The sequence below is a fragment of the Trichosurus vulpecula genome, chromosome 2 (genome assembly GCF_011100635.1).
Source record: "Trichosurus vulpecula isolate mTriVul1 chromosome 2, mTriVul1.pri, whole genome shotgun sequence".
Taxonomy (NCBI): Eukaryota; Metazoa; Chordata; class Mammalia; order Diprotodontia; family Phalangeridae; genus Trichosurus; species Trichosurus vulpecula.
In genome coordinates this window covers 211,690,700-211,704,120 of record NC_050574.1, presented here as the reverse complement: position 1 = coordinate 211,704,120, position 13,421 = coordinate 211,690,700, and the positions used below count along the sequence as shown (strand labels likewise).

The window sequence follows — 13,421 nt, the reverse complement described above, 5'->3', positions numbered from 1 at the left end:
GGATTATTTTAGTCTCAGTATCTTGTTCTTCCCTGAAATGCATTTTTCATTTGGCATCTAGAGAACTACATTAGAAAATGTGGTGGAAATAGAACTTTCATAATACTTCATGTTATAACTGGTGTTTCCCATTTTATACCTGAAAAAGTTAAGACTAATGCTAATCTGTTGTTTGAATTTGAACAGAGATTTGATATTGAACAGGGGTTTGATATTATAGCCCCTGACTTGGCAGCCTGCTAATTCTCTCAGTCCATTGAACCATAGTAAAAATGGAAGGATCTGGCCCAAATTAGCTCCTGTAGCTATTAGCCTCTGGATGAACTACAGCATTGAAGGTTCTGCAATTACAAGCAATTCATGTCAGATTAGGCCTTTCCCCATCAAACTACCATGAGCAGCAACTGGATTTGAGAAATTGGCATCAAGGAGACACCACCAATACCCTAATGGGGGAAAGGCTCCATTCCAGATAACTTAATGTTAATAAGCCAGAAGCACTTAACTTTAATCAGCCTTAGCTGGGGAACAAAGACAGAGCAAATGAATCTTAGGGCCTCATTACAAAGTTAATCTCAAAACTCTTTGCCCACAGCCATTCACAGACCTTCTAATTTTAGGTAATGAGAGTGGAGTGGGCTATAGAAGGGTTTTATTCTTAAGAAAGAAGCTTAGAAGCAACTTGAACATGTATATAATCAAAGGAAGCCTTTGGAATCAAGAGGGGATTGCTTGGTTTTTGCATGATGGATAGAAGCAGCGTGGAACAGTAGATAAACCATTGGACTTCGAGTCAAGACCTGGATTCAAGTGTGACCTCAGACATAAGCTATGAGAAAATCACTGAGTCTCTGTGAATGAGTGCTTGTACTCGATGGCCTAAAAGGGCCTGTTTAGCCCTAATTCTATGATCCACTTTTCTTGCTGCTTTAGAGACTGAATCTAGAAACTTCTCGTACTTGCGCGATCCAGAGCCTTGGCCATAAGAGTTTAATTTCTTTCTTAAGCACAGATTTTTAGTTTCTGGATTAGAAATCATTGATAATTAGGGGTGATTTCAGAAGCATTCCTCACTTGGTAAGAGAACTTGACATCAGCTGTTTTTATCAAAGCAGACATACTTGCATGACTAATTTATGTTGAGCTGTAATGTGTAAGTTGTCAAATACAAAATATCTGTTTCATCAAACATGATTGGGGAGACAATGTGCATTTACAGTGATCAATTCTTGAAAAATTAATTGTGTTAAGCATTCAAAATGAATATAATGAATAGAAGTCTCAAATAATAATATGTATATCACCAGATGATCTAGGAATCAGTGTCTTGTACATAGGTACTCAACAGATAATTTTTTGAACAAATAAAAATGAATGAATGCAAATAAATAGCAAGAATCTGAAGAGTTTTGTGATTTTCTTCTCTGGCTTATTTAAAGTTGATGTTCAATAAATGTTGTGTATTTTGGGGAAGAACTCTTTTGCATTACATAAATCAGAATCTCATAATCCTCTTAGATAATGTTGAATATCTATCTTGGCTAGGGTGGGAAGCCAAGGGTGAAATCACTTATATTGATATAATTTTAGGCCCTAGTTTTTCCAATCATGTACCACACTTTAAATTGTGTACACACCATCCTGAAAGCTTGAGCCTACTTGCTTACATGAGTTCAGAGTCAATATTGTGGCTGTGAGCCCAGGAAGGATAAAGTAAACAAAACCACTACAAGAAATAAAATTTGACAGTGTATTTAGAGCATTGAAATACTTTCATGGTATCTAAAATGTAGACAATTTTTTAAATAAAACTATTTCAAGGGATCCAGAATGGATCTTCAAATAACTGACAGTATTATTTCAATATTTTTCTTTAGTATCTTTTTGTTTTAAACAGTACTAGATGAGTCAGGTACCAGTGAAAATCAGTTTTTTCAAAATGCCTTTTTTTCTTTTGTAGGTGCAGAGTCCTTCATGGATGCAGCCTCAACCATACATCTTACAGCACCCTGTAAGTTTCCTTTTATTTTTGCAACATTCTTGGCTAAACTGTTGTATATGGACAATATCGAAATCTGGAAAATGTGTTTACATAAAATGAAAATTAATGATGATCTCCTATAATATACACTTTCATGTCTCAACTTGATTTTTTAAAAAGAGTTAAGAGTCAAATAAAATTTCCTGTTTATAAAAATTAAGCAGTTTTACATTTGAGGAAATCATACTTTACTCTTTTTTCTCAACTGAGTTTATTTGAATAGCAAAATTTGTGATACATATAAGTTTATACTTATGTTATACATTTATGTTTACCATTATATCAGATGCTAACAGCTCTTATTATAATGAATGTTTAAAGCAATTTTTGAATATTAAGAATAAACCTAGGAAATGTCAGCCACATCACTTACCTTTTCTATAGTAACTTGCAAACAGTGGCAACTTATTTTTAGTAAATGAAAGTCATAATTGGAGAGAGTGGTATACGGCGGATATAGTTCGATAATCCTTTATTAGATATTGGCTAAGTGTAGAGCACTGAACTAATGAAAAGGCAGCCAGTAGCTAGAGAGTAATTGAAATGATTAAGAGCACAAATGTGACCTAAGAGACACATACAGCTTTACAAAGATAGTGCCCAGAGAAGAATGCCCTGCGAGGGGCCGGGAGCCTTTGCCTTCTACGGAAAGTTTTAAAAAGGGCCTACTTTTGAGTTTGGGGTTTCCTGGTTTCAGCAACTTTTATCAATCTCCAGCTAATGAGAAACCAGAACAGGAAATTCCTTCAGCATATCCTGTGCTTCAGAATTATTTCCATTTAAGCTGGTCACATGCTCTTTGTTCCTCTACTTTTATTTTATTTTTGAAGGAAAAAAAAAACAGTAGGGAAAAATTGTCCTTAAAGTAATTGTTAAAGTTGACAATTACCCTCTAGCCCTTAGCTAGTATTTTTCAATCCCTCAGCCATTTTAGAGAAAAAATGATATATAGATATCTCATGTTCAGGTCAGGTCTTAGGGAGATTAAAGTTCATTTCTTAGGACACACACCCATTTTCCCACCTTATTTATTCTTGAGGATCTCTTAAAGGTAACTAAAGTACCAGAAAATCTTCTACCATCAAATACACATTTAAATGTACGTAGCTAATGCAATATGATGGCCCTTTAGCAAGTCTAAAACACTGAAAAGGAGCCGGGAGGTTGATCTGTCATTTTCTTATTGAGTACCAGCAAAGTCTTGTACAGCCTGTGAAAGTGATTCATTGTATACTGCTTTATCTATACGCACAAGCAAGCTCGGTTTTTTAGGTAAGTGCAAAATGTAGAGGAAAGGTTGTTCATTTGTAAGCACAAAGAACTTAAGGTTTCTTTGCCATCCAAGAAGTTGAGAATATTTAGAGCTTTTTTTCTTCTGAGTTCAGTATTTAAGTACTAGTGTTCTTTGATTGAGTAGTAAGAGAGGGAGTTAGGGGATGATGATGCCTCCTGATCCTGAGAAGAGTGGCTTTCTGCCATTGTGTGTGCTGGGTGATTGCTACTGAAAATGCTTCATCCGATGCTTTCAGGAAAAAGAAAAAAAAAACAGATGAAGCTAGCCTTGAATTCATGAAACAAGAACAAAAATTTTCAGACTGCCCCAGACACTTGCATTGTTCTCCTGTCTAGTCCTCCAACAAATTAAGGAGGTTCCTTTGTCTAATACAAAATGTGTCTACAAATTCTCACCTGTCATTCAAATCTTTTTTGTTGTTGTTGTTGTTCCTTCTGTCTTTCTCCTCATCTAGGGTGCTGTGTTAACTCCCTCCATGGACCATACTATGTCACTACAGCCTACATCAATGATCAGCCCTCTGGCCCAACAGATGAGTCATCTTTCACTAGGCAATACTGGAACAGTAGGTGGAAACTTAATATAATGCTGTGTATAGGCTAATGAGGGCTGGGCCCACAAAGAGAATAACTCCCTGCAGCCTGTATTCCCCTGCCCACACCCCACTAGATTGTAAGCTCCTTGAGAGCAGGGATCCTGTCCTAGCCCATCTTTGTATCTCCCACAGCACTTTGCACATAATAGGCACTCAATAAATATTTGTTGACTGAATGAATTGAAGTCAATCCTGGATATTTTTCCTTGACCAAAATATAGAGCCTCTGAATGAATACTTTCACCTTTGCAACCCTCATGAGTAGGGAAGTAAAGGGGATACACATTGTTCCTTATCTAATCTCATTATCAAAAAATAATGATGATGCCTAGAAAAGAAGGCTGGAAACTCCCTCTCACCCACTTAGCTTCTTCTTTTCGAGGAATAGGAAAATCTGAGGGAATAAGATTTTCAGTGGCATCTCATTTCCCCATTCTCTGGGGGGGCCTGGTCGGTTCTCTTAATCAACAAGGATCCAGGACTTGGACAGGCACCAAACAGCTTCCTAAGAGGAGGAAGAAAGAAAGGAGAAAGAATAGTTTCATGGACATTCACCTTGATGGGCCTGACATTAGGCCAGAGTGCAAGGAGAAAGTTAGATTGGAGGTTATATTCCATGAAAAAAAAAAGGTCCTTCTTAACTAGAAATAGGAGGAAGACAATTTTCAAAGAATAGTGACTAAAGCTGCCACAGACCTGGATGGGATGTAAAGTTAAAGGGAAAGGGCCCTTTTTTCCATTTCCAACTTCAGAGCCAATAAACAGTAGGACTACAGCTTCTTCTGAAGCATGGGCCACACACACTCTCCTCTGTCACTCCCAACAGGGACTGATGTTGATTAAAAAAAAAATCATTCTTGCTTTTGAGGAAACACAGCTTGAGAAGCCCAAGAATCAGAAACAGAGCTCAGATCCCTGTTCCTCAGAAACCTGTGAGAGGACTGATAAGCCACTTAATACCCATGTCCCTAAACAATTGAGGCAACAGTGTTTGCCATAGAACTATCTTACGGGCCTGCAAGAGGAGATTATGGAGGTCCTTGGTTGGGGGAGGAATCTCTATCATTACATTCTAGTGATACTGAATTGCTGAGGAAGTGAAACCTATAATGGGTTTCACAGAAGTGGTTTCTGTATAGAAATTACTACCAAGGATGGAATTTTAGATTTTGTTTAACAAAGTCTAAAACTAGAAAACCTACACTTCACCATTCTACAATACTTTTTTTAATTTTTGGAAGTTCAAGACTTTGGGAACACTTCTCCCAAACAGAGTACCAAATGCTTTATTTCAAATCTCAGAATGTCCCAGGTGCTCCAAATTTCACACTAGATTTCATACCCAAACTTTACTCTTTCTTCCTTTCAGTACATGCCTGCCACAACAGCTATGCAAGGAGCCTATATACCCCAGTATACACATGTTCAGACAGCAGCTGTTCCCGTTGAGGTGGGTAATCCCATTAAATGGCCATTGTTGTTATGGGTAGTTTTGGAAGTGGGTAAATTAGTAATGATCAAAAGAAGATCGAACACAAGTTAAAGACTCTGAGGGAGAATTTGATTTAGAAGAAATGTGCAGCTAGAGTAGAATTTTCATCTAAGAAATATAATACCCTGACTCATTGATTATTGATGCAACGGCATCCAGGCAGAACATCTATCTAAATTTCCCAGAAGTGTTTTCAAGGATTGTAGCACTTTGCACATCTATTTAAGCCTGTGTCTTTTCTTCTATAAAGCTATACCCCAGGCACATTGTCATATCTGGAGTTTAGAATTTCAATATTGAATATTTCCATACTATAGACAATCATCATTAATTGACTTAGACTAAAATGACTCAAAAGAAAAATAAGTTGCAAATTTTAAGATACATAACACAACAGAGAAAACTGGGCCCTAAGAAGTTATAAAATGAATAAAGAACAAACCACATCAAAAGAGAGGGAGTACTTCCATGGCTAAATAACAGCTGCTAATTCTTGGTGTAGGAGAAAAATAAGAGCGTGCTTCACCAAGATGGAAACCCCCAAATCTTGGGCAGTTAGGATCATCAAAAAAGATATCATCTAATCTAGACTTGAAAATTAAACTTAAATTCTCAAGTCTGCCTTGCTTCTCTGTCATATCCTTTGGGTCTTAAATATCATAATAATATCAATAATACAAATTCCCATGTCAGTTTTACAACATATGTGTCACTGGGGAAAGCAGGCATGGGAAACATTAGAACTCCTCTGCCACATTAATCTTATCAATTGCCACAAAACTCACCCTGCCAAATATGGTTAGATGACAGAAGCACATACCCCCAGAGATGACTGATGCTGTGATGCATCTCACCTCCTTAACTGTGGCTAGTTCAAACTTAATGAATAGAAAAAATAATATCTCTAATGCTTAAGGTCCCCTGCCCCTGCTCTCCCAAGGTTCTGAAAGTAGTAGTAAAGGGCAGACGGAATAGAAAGGCTGGCAGTGAAGGATTCTTAGTGCTCTTTAGAAGAAAAATTTTAAATCTGTTAATATCTTACTAGAGAGGTGCCTGCCTATGACAGCAGAAAATGAATTCTTTCAGGGCAAATAATAATATGTGGGACACATGAAAGTTATGTCACTCATGAAATAGTTCTTGCATCGGGTTAGTGCTTTTGACATTTGAACTCAGTCAGATCTAGTAGTGATAATAGGATTTCATCTAATACATGTCTCATATCCAGTCTGCTTTGTTATAGGAGGCAAGTGGTCAGCAACAGGTTGCCGTAGAGACGTCCAGTGATCATTCTCCATATACCTATCAACAAAATAAGTAACTGTGAGGTATGTGGAAAAGCCTGCTATCACTCTAGGACCAAGATTTTTTTAAAATGCCTTATAGCATTTTTCTCTTAATAGAATTGGCCATAATTTATTACCCAAACTAATAAAATTTACATTTTTAAATGTTACCGAAAATTTAGAGGTCTTGGCATCGCTGATTTTTATAGATAAACAGATTGATGTATCTCTCTAATAAGAAAAAGCCTATTTGTTACATGTGTGACGTGTCCAGTGAAAGAATTTAATAGACATGTACTAGATGTCTGTGTATTTTCCTTATGTCATAAGGAAAAGTATGTTTTCCATTTTCACATCAAACTCTCATTTTAGTGTTGATATTTCCATGCTTATATTCCATATTTAGAGGATAGCTGTCTTTGCATATATCCATATTAAATCAAAGGCTAAGTAGGAGATCATCAGTTTCCAAAGTAGATTCCAACAGACTTAAAATCAGGCTCAGGTGGCTTCCATGCTACTTCATGCAATCTCTTGATTTTTACCAGTGTTTTTCTCTTCTTCCACTGATGAAGATTACAGAGCCTGTTTCCCTTCACATCCTCTGTACTTCTAGCCCTATCCTTCCATAGACACTCCTTAAGGAATCCCCCTCAATGTTGGAAGCCTTTCTCTGATTCTCTTACTATTTCATGCAAACCAGTGGAGTACTCAGGCTCTCGATCTCTTTTTCATTCATTTTGCATGACCACCTTGCCTCCTTTTATACTCATACATCTCCTTAGTGATTCCCTTTGCCATTTCTCATGAGCAAGTCATCATGGCTAATGCCATGGTCTACTTGCACCTATCATGCATCTCTTCATTGCCTTGTGGTTTGCTTGCAACTTGATTGATTTGATAGAATGATTCACACTTTACAGCTACTCTGGTATTACATCAGTATTAAAGAGATAGGATGTAGTGGCATTATTGAAAGCACTGCATTTTCCGAGATGTAATCATGCCCAATCATTTCTGAGGTCAGCTTATTGTCCATCATCAGGACCTAACATATACAGATGAATGAACTCATTGAGCTAGCTGTCTAGCTGCATGGCATAATCTGGGCAAACTGGTTTTATATCCACTTGGTTTTTCTAGTTTGGATAGGTAGACTAATCTCTTTTCCATTACCGTGGATTTCACTGAAAAGACTTTTTATCGTTAGGGAGTTTAATGTGTTTTGTACAATGCAATTTGGAAACTTTGGAGAGAACTCTGCCATCAAAAGGAAGGAAATCTTTACTTTGAACTCTACTCAAGACTTCTGACAGTCATGAATACCTCAGGGTATCATATAAGTTTTAAGGTCTTGTATAATTTTAGCTAGTACATAGGAGACACCTTGTTTGAGACAAGCCTTCAACACCGATTGTTTAAAATCAATACAGAATGGACAGTAGCATCTTGTATTCTGTTTGTCTCCTCAGTAGTTGTGTAACTATAAAGATGTGTTGCTCTGTAAAAATTATCTAGCAAAGCCTACCTGTTGTTCCATTCAAATTCTTTCATCAATGATGTCATTGATGTTTACTCTTATTATAATTTTCCAGAAACAAGAAAATAAGTACACATTGCCAATGTTTTCCAGGTCATGTGTGTGTTCATGTGTACCCATATGCACAAAAGTATCATCTTTGGTCTTTTCCGTTCTTTTGCAATCTTCCCTGCTTTGCAATGTCTTGAACATACAATCCCTCCTTTTAAATTGTTTCCTCCATCACAGATTTCTTCCATATGTATTTAGTCAAGTCCAATCACTTTTGTTAACTTCATTTCTTTAGTGCCATTGCAACTTCCTCATTAGTATATATCAAGACGTAAATTCAAATGTGTGTAGTTCTACTCTCATGATCAATTAAAATAGACCACTATAAAAAAGCTATCAGGTGTATTCCATTTGGGAGTCTTTCATTGTACATGTTCTCAGAATGACCTAAGCAGCTAGGGGACACTGTAGATATAAAGTGCTAGACTTGGGGTTTGTGTCCTGCCTCAGACATTATTAGCTATGTGACCCTGATCAAGTTGCTTAACCTTTATTTGCCTCAGTTTACTAATCTATAAAATAGGGATAATAATAATAGCACCTTCCTCAAAAAATTGCTGCAAGGGTCAAATAAGAAATTTGTAAAGTGTTTTGCAAGCCTCAAATCATTAAATAAATGCTAGTTATCATCATCATCATCATCATCATCATCATCATCATCACACTTAGGTAAATTTCTTACCAAGGTCTCTGCTGGCTCTTTTTGTTCTCAACTATTTTTGTTTTTCCAGATAGCACCATTCATCATCTTCCATCATCATCTTCCTTCATCGTCTTTGTTCACAAATTTGTCTCTAAACCATGTTGTCCTATCTCCCTTATCGATAAGAAGATTGAGTGTTTGCTGATGGAGGGTAGATTAGGATGCTCAGTGATCTGTTTAGGAGCAGTTAAGCTGCACTAAGAAATGATGACACAATCAATGTCTTTATTTTATCTTAACTAACCCAAATCTACTTTCTCTCTTCCATCTCTTCCCTAAATCAAAAAAGAAAGGAAAATAAGTGACAAATAGAGTCAAGCAAAATATAGGCAATGTGCATTCTCATTCTCTCTCTCTCTCTCTCTCTCTCCCTCCCTCCCTCCCTCCCTCTCCCTCTCCCCCCGCTTCTCTCTCTTTCTCTCTCTCTCGCTCGCTCGCTCTCTCTCTCATTCTCTCTCTCTCTCTCACTCTCTCTCTCTGTGTCTCTCAAGATAGATAGGTATACATATATGTATACACACACAAAATAATTTTTTATATTTTATATCAATATTACAAATATATATACATATGTATTTCAGTATTCACTCTGAATCAATCCCCTTTCTGATAGTATTATCCATTGATGTACCCTTTCTTCTATTTTGGTATTGGTTTTTACTTTCTAATCTACCATGTTCTAACAAGTTGAAAAGGCTTCACTACATTTAATTGTTCACTGCCTATTGAGACAAAATCAGTTTTATATTTTCTAATTATGATCAGTGTCCACCACATTAAGTGCCTTCCAACTTTCTTCTTGAAGGAAGCATTACATCATGAACCAGCATAAGGCTAGTGAGTTTTGTTTCCTGTTCCAGTGCCATATATTCCAACCTGGTCTTTGTTGTTATCCAAGGTACTCAGATATTCCAGTCACCTGATACTGTATTATATATCTTCTTAGTGCAGAAGATCTTGTCAAATTCTTTAAAGAGCCTTGCTCTTTCTTCAGTTTCTACCACTGATGCTGGTGTATAAGCAGCAATTATTTTTATGATCATTGGTTTGACTAAATTCATAGTAATCATTATAACTTGCGATAACTAAGCATGCCTTGAAATGATATTTCATGTCACCTTTGAGTCTACCTTTAAACCAATTCTTTTAGAAGCTTTAGAGAGCCGTCAGTTTAGCTACAACTTCTTTGTTTTCTGCCTAATTATTGATGGTGTTGTTATGATTGTATTTAGTTCCCCAGTTTGTTAGTCATTAGGAAAAGATCATAAATTAAGAGTACCATTAGTGAAATAGAACAACATTATATAGTAGAGAAATGGCCTCAGAGTCAATAAGAACTGGTTCAAGTCCTGCCTCTTATTATTTGAACCTGACATGCATATTACTTAATCTCTCAATGCTCTAGGTAGTAACACCCTAAGATTTATAAGTTGAAAAGAAAGTGGCAACCTGTATTACTAGAAGGAGTTTCCTCATCACTGATTAATTCCCTATACCAGTGAAATCACAAGATTCCCTCTTCTGTAGATGAGGGAAATTGTTTTTTAATGATAAAATAATTATTTCATTATAAGTACCTTCTTCCAATTTTTCCTCCAATCTCCACTAGTCACTGTGGGTACAAAAGATTTAGGGTAATTTTTAATATTTTTCTACTTGATGGGTTGCTGTCACCAAAAAAAAAACTCATTCTCTGGTAGTAAACAATTTGGTGATGGTCCCTAGCCTGATCTCTGAGAGCAAACATATAATCAATCTTAATAAACAAGCATTAATTAAGCACTTACCTGTTGGCCTTGAACTCGAAGCCTTTGCAGTTTCATAGAACATGCTAAGTTTTGCACTGTGGTCTTCAAAATCTCAGGGTCACCTGCTTGACACAATGAAACATCAGATTAGGAAGATAGTTTTATTCAAAATAAATTCTACGGAAGAGCAGAAGTGAGGGAGGATGGTTGAATAAAGGTTTAGTTTGAGCCCATGTGGAATCTGTGTACATCAGACTATTTAGGTTCCATACATCTAAATCCCTCTCTTATTTCTGGGGGTAAAAAATCACATTCATTACAACTCTGTCAATATTTTCTATTTCGTATAACATGTACAGCTCACATTTCACATACCACAGAAGAAATCACTCAACACATTATATGGGTTTGTGGAGTTGACCGTCAGGGAACATCACACATATTCTATGGTAACATAATGATCAGTACATCAAATCTATACTGATTTATAAAATGTTACATTGCAAACTTAACCACATCCTGACAACAAGTCAATATAAACAGCTTGGGCAAGACCTTGAAGGTTGTGTGTCCCAAACTGAATTTAGCCAGGTAGCTTCTGATTATAGGATCATAGATCTATATCTAAAATTAACAAAGTGCATTTGGGGGCAAATAATTCTACCTGGCATTTTACTTTTCAACATAATAGGTTATAATAAAATAAGCTGTGTGGAGCACCTGACGCCTCAGTTTTTGATTTGCATTGGCTTTTGTTTTTTCATTATGTTATACTTGATCTCTAAAGCCCTCCATGAGTGCTTCATGTTTGGTGAGAGGGGAAAAAGTGTTCTTAGCCAGCCCAGGATTTTAAGTAAGAGAAATCAGAGGCAACTCATTATCCAGTGGTGGTATCCTTAACTTGAATTGGTTTTCCTCTGTCCAGTTAAGCCCCCACACCAGAAATGCATGACTTTTCCCAAACTGTTTTTTTAAATGAGAAACAGGTTAAACACTTGGTTTTATACTTTATCAAGTCTACAAAGCAATTCTCCTTTTTCTTTCTTTGACTTTTCTCTTCCAGATGTATAGAGGAGTGTCCTTACCTGAAGAAGGGTGTGAAGGCTGAAACAATCATGGATTTTTCTGATCAATTGTGCTTTAGAAATTATTGACAGTTTTGCACAGGTTCTTGAAAACGTTATTTATAATGAAATCAACTAAAACTATTTTTGCTATAAGTTCTATAAGGTGCATAAAAATCCTTAAATTCATCTAGTAGCTGTTCCCCTGAACAGGTTTATTTTAGTAAAAAAAAAAAAAGTTTTTATCAAGTGTTATGACGCAAAAAAAAAAAGAAAAAAAAAAGGAAAACAATTTTCTGGGAATGCACAAAGACCACGAAGACTCCTTCATGTGCATGACCAAATTTTTGTGTTTCGTTCATTTTTTGTGTTTTATTTCTTTTTTGTTTTTTTTAAATTGTATGAAATGGGTTTTCTGAAGTTTAAAGTAGTCAAACATCAAAACCGATGTTCTGTGCTTGCAGTGTGAATGTCGCTGTAGTGCCGTGTGTTGCAGTCACAGTGTCCGTTTTCTTAGCTCTCTGTTTTTCTTTGAACGTAGTTTGTGAAGTGTCTTATCTTTTTCTATCAATTCCAATTTGCCTTAAATCTTTCAATGCTGTAGCTGTTTCAGTAAAAGTTAGTCCAAACTAATGATGTAGAATGCTTTGACCAAATGAGCTGGTCTATTATGCCTTGTAAAACAGCAGCATAGGGCTTTTAAAAGGTAGTCAATAAAAGTTGCTGAAAATTTGGCTTTTTTTAAATGTGTAGTAGGTGTTTTTAATGATTTTTCACATAATGTGTAAGGTAGTGAAATGCAAGAGGGGGGAAAAATGTTTTGTGTGAAACACATTTTCTGACTAGGGAGATTTTAATAGGATAAATTGTTTGTAAGGCCATATGCCAACAGTTTCCTCTGGTAGTTTGACTGATTTAGAAAATCTGCTGTATGATGCAATGTAAATCTTTTTTGCCTTTTTTTCAGAAAAGAAAAAAAAACCTAACTTGATGTTCTAGTTTTAGCGTAGGTAGCAGAGGGAGTGGGGGTGGGGTGGGTGGGGAATCACGGAATGTTTCGTCCTTTCTTTCTACTAATGATAGTGCTTTAGAATGAGGGTGATGCCTGAGATCGAGCAAACCGAAAATGTTGCTATTGCAGCAAAATGGCAAAAGCTAAAAGTAAAGGATTTATTTTCAAACATGAGCTGAGATGTGAGTAGGAGCATAAATGATTGGATACTAGCTCTCTATATTAGGTAAATTTTAAAAAAATGACTTGGCACTTTTAAAGGTAACTTTACCAAAGACCAAAGAGCCAGTAACCAATAACTCTGATTTGTCTCAGCATTACATCTTCTGTACTCTTTATTTTTGCCGGACCAGTTTGCGGTTAGGAGAATGTGCCTTTTTTGTACATTTACATTTAGGTTTTATAATTTTAATTGATGTATGGACACAAAAAGCATGAAGGAAGACTTGGATCCAAGCAGTGCCACGCTTTACATCATCACTACAAGTGTTAAGTGTAAAGAAAACCAATTTTGAAACTATGAAATTCCTGATTCATAAATACACAGTTATTTTCTACTTTACATATTAGATAATTCACTGTTATTAAAGCTCTT

At 36.2% G+C, this 13,421-nt stretch overlaps 1 protein-coding gene across 2 annotated transcripts in view; it reads left to right on the top strand.

The window, feature by feature from the left end:
- RBMS1 (RNA binding motif single stranded interacting protein 1) overlaps positions 1-12,825 on the top strand; it is a 259,213-nt gene extending 246,388 nt beyond the window's left edge. For both annotated transcript variants that reach the window (XM_036745567.1, XM_036745568.1), the window contains exons 10-14: positions 1,961-2,011; positions 3,790-3,900; positions 5,300-5,380; positions 6,666-6,750; positions 11,814-12,825. In XM_036745567.1, the coding sequence (XP_036601462.1) occupies positions 1,961-2,011; positions 3,790-3,900; positions 5,300-5,380; positions 6,666-6,743 (321 nt within the window). In that variant the 3' untranslated portion in view covers positions 6,744-6,750; positions 11,814-12,825. The remainder of the gene's footprint in view (positions 1-1,960; positions 2,012-3,789; positions 3,901-5,299; positions 5,381-6,665; positions 6,751-11,813) is intronic.
- Positions 12,826-13,421: the final 596 nt, after the last annotated feature.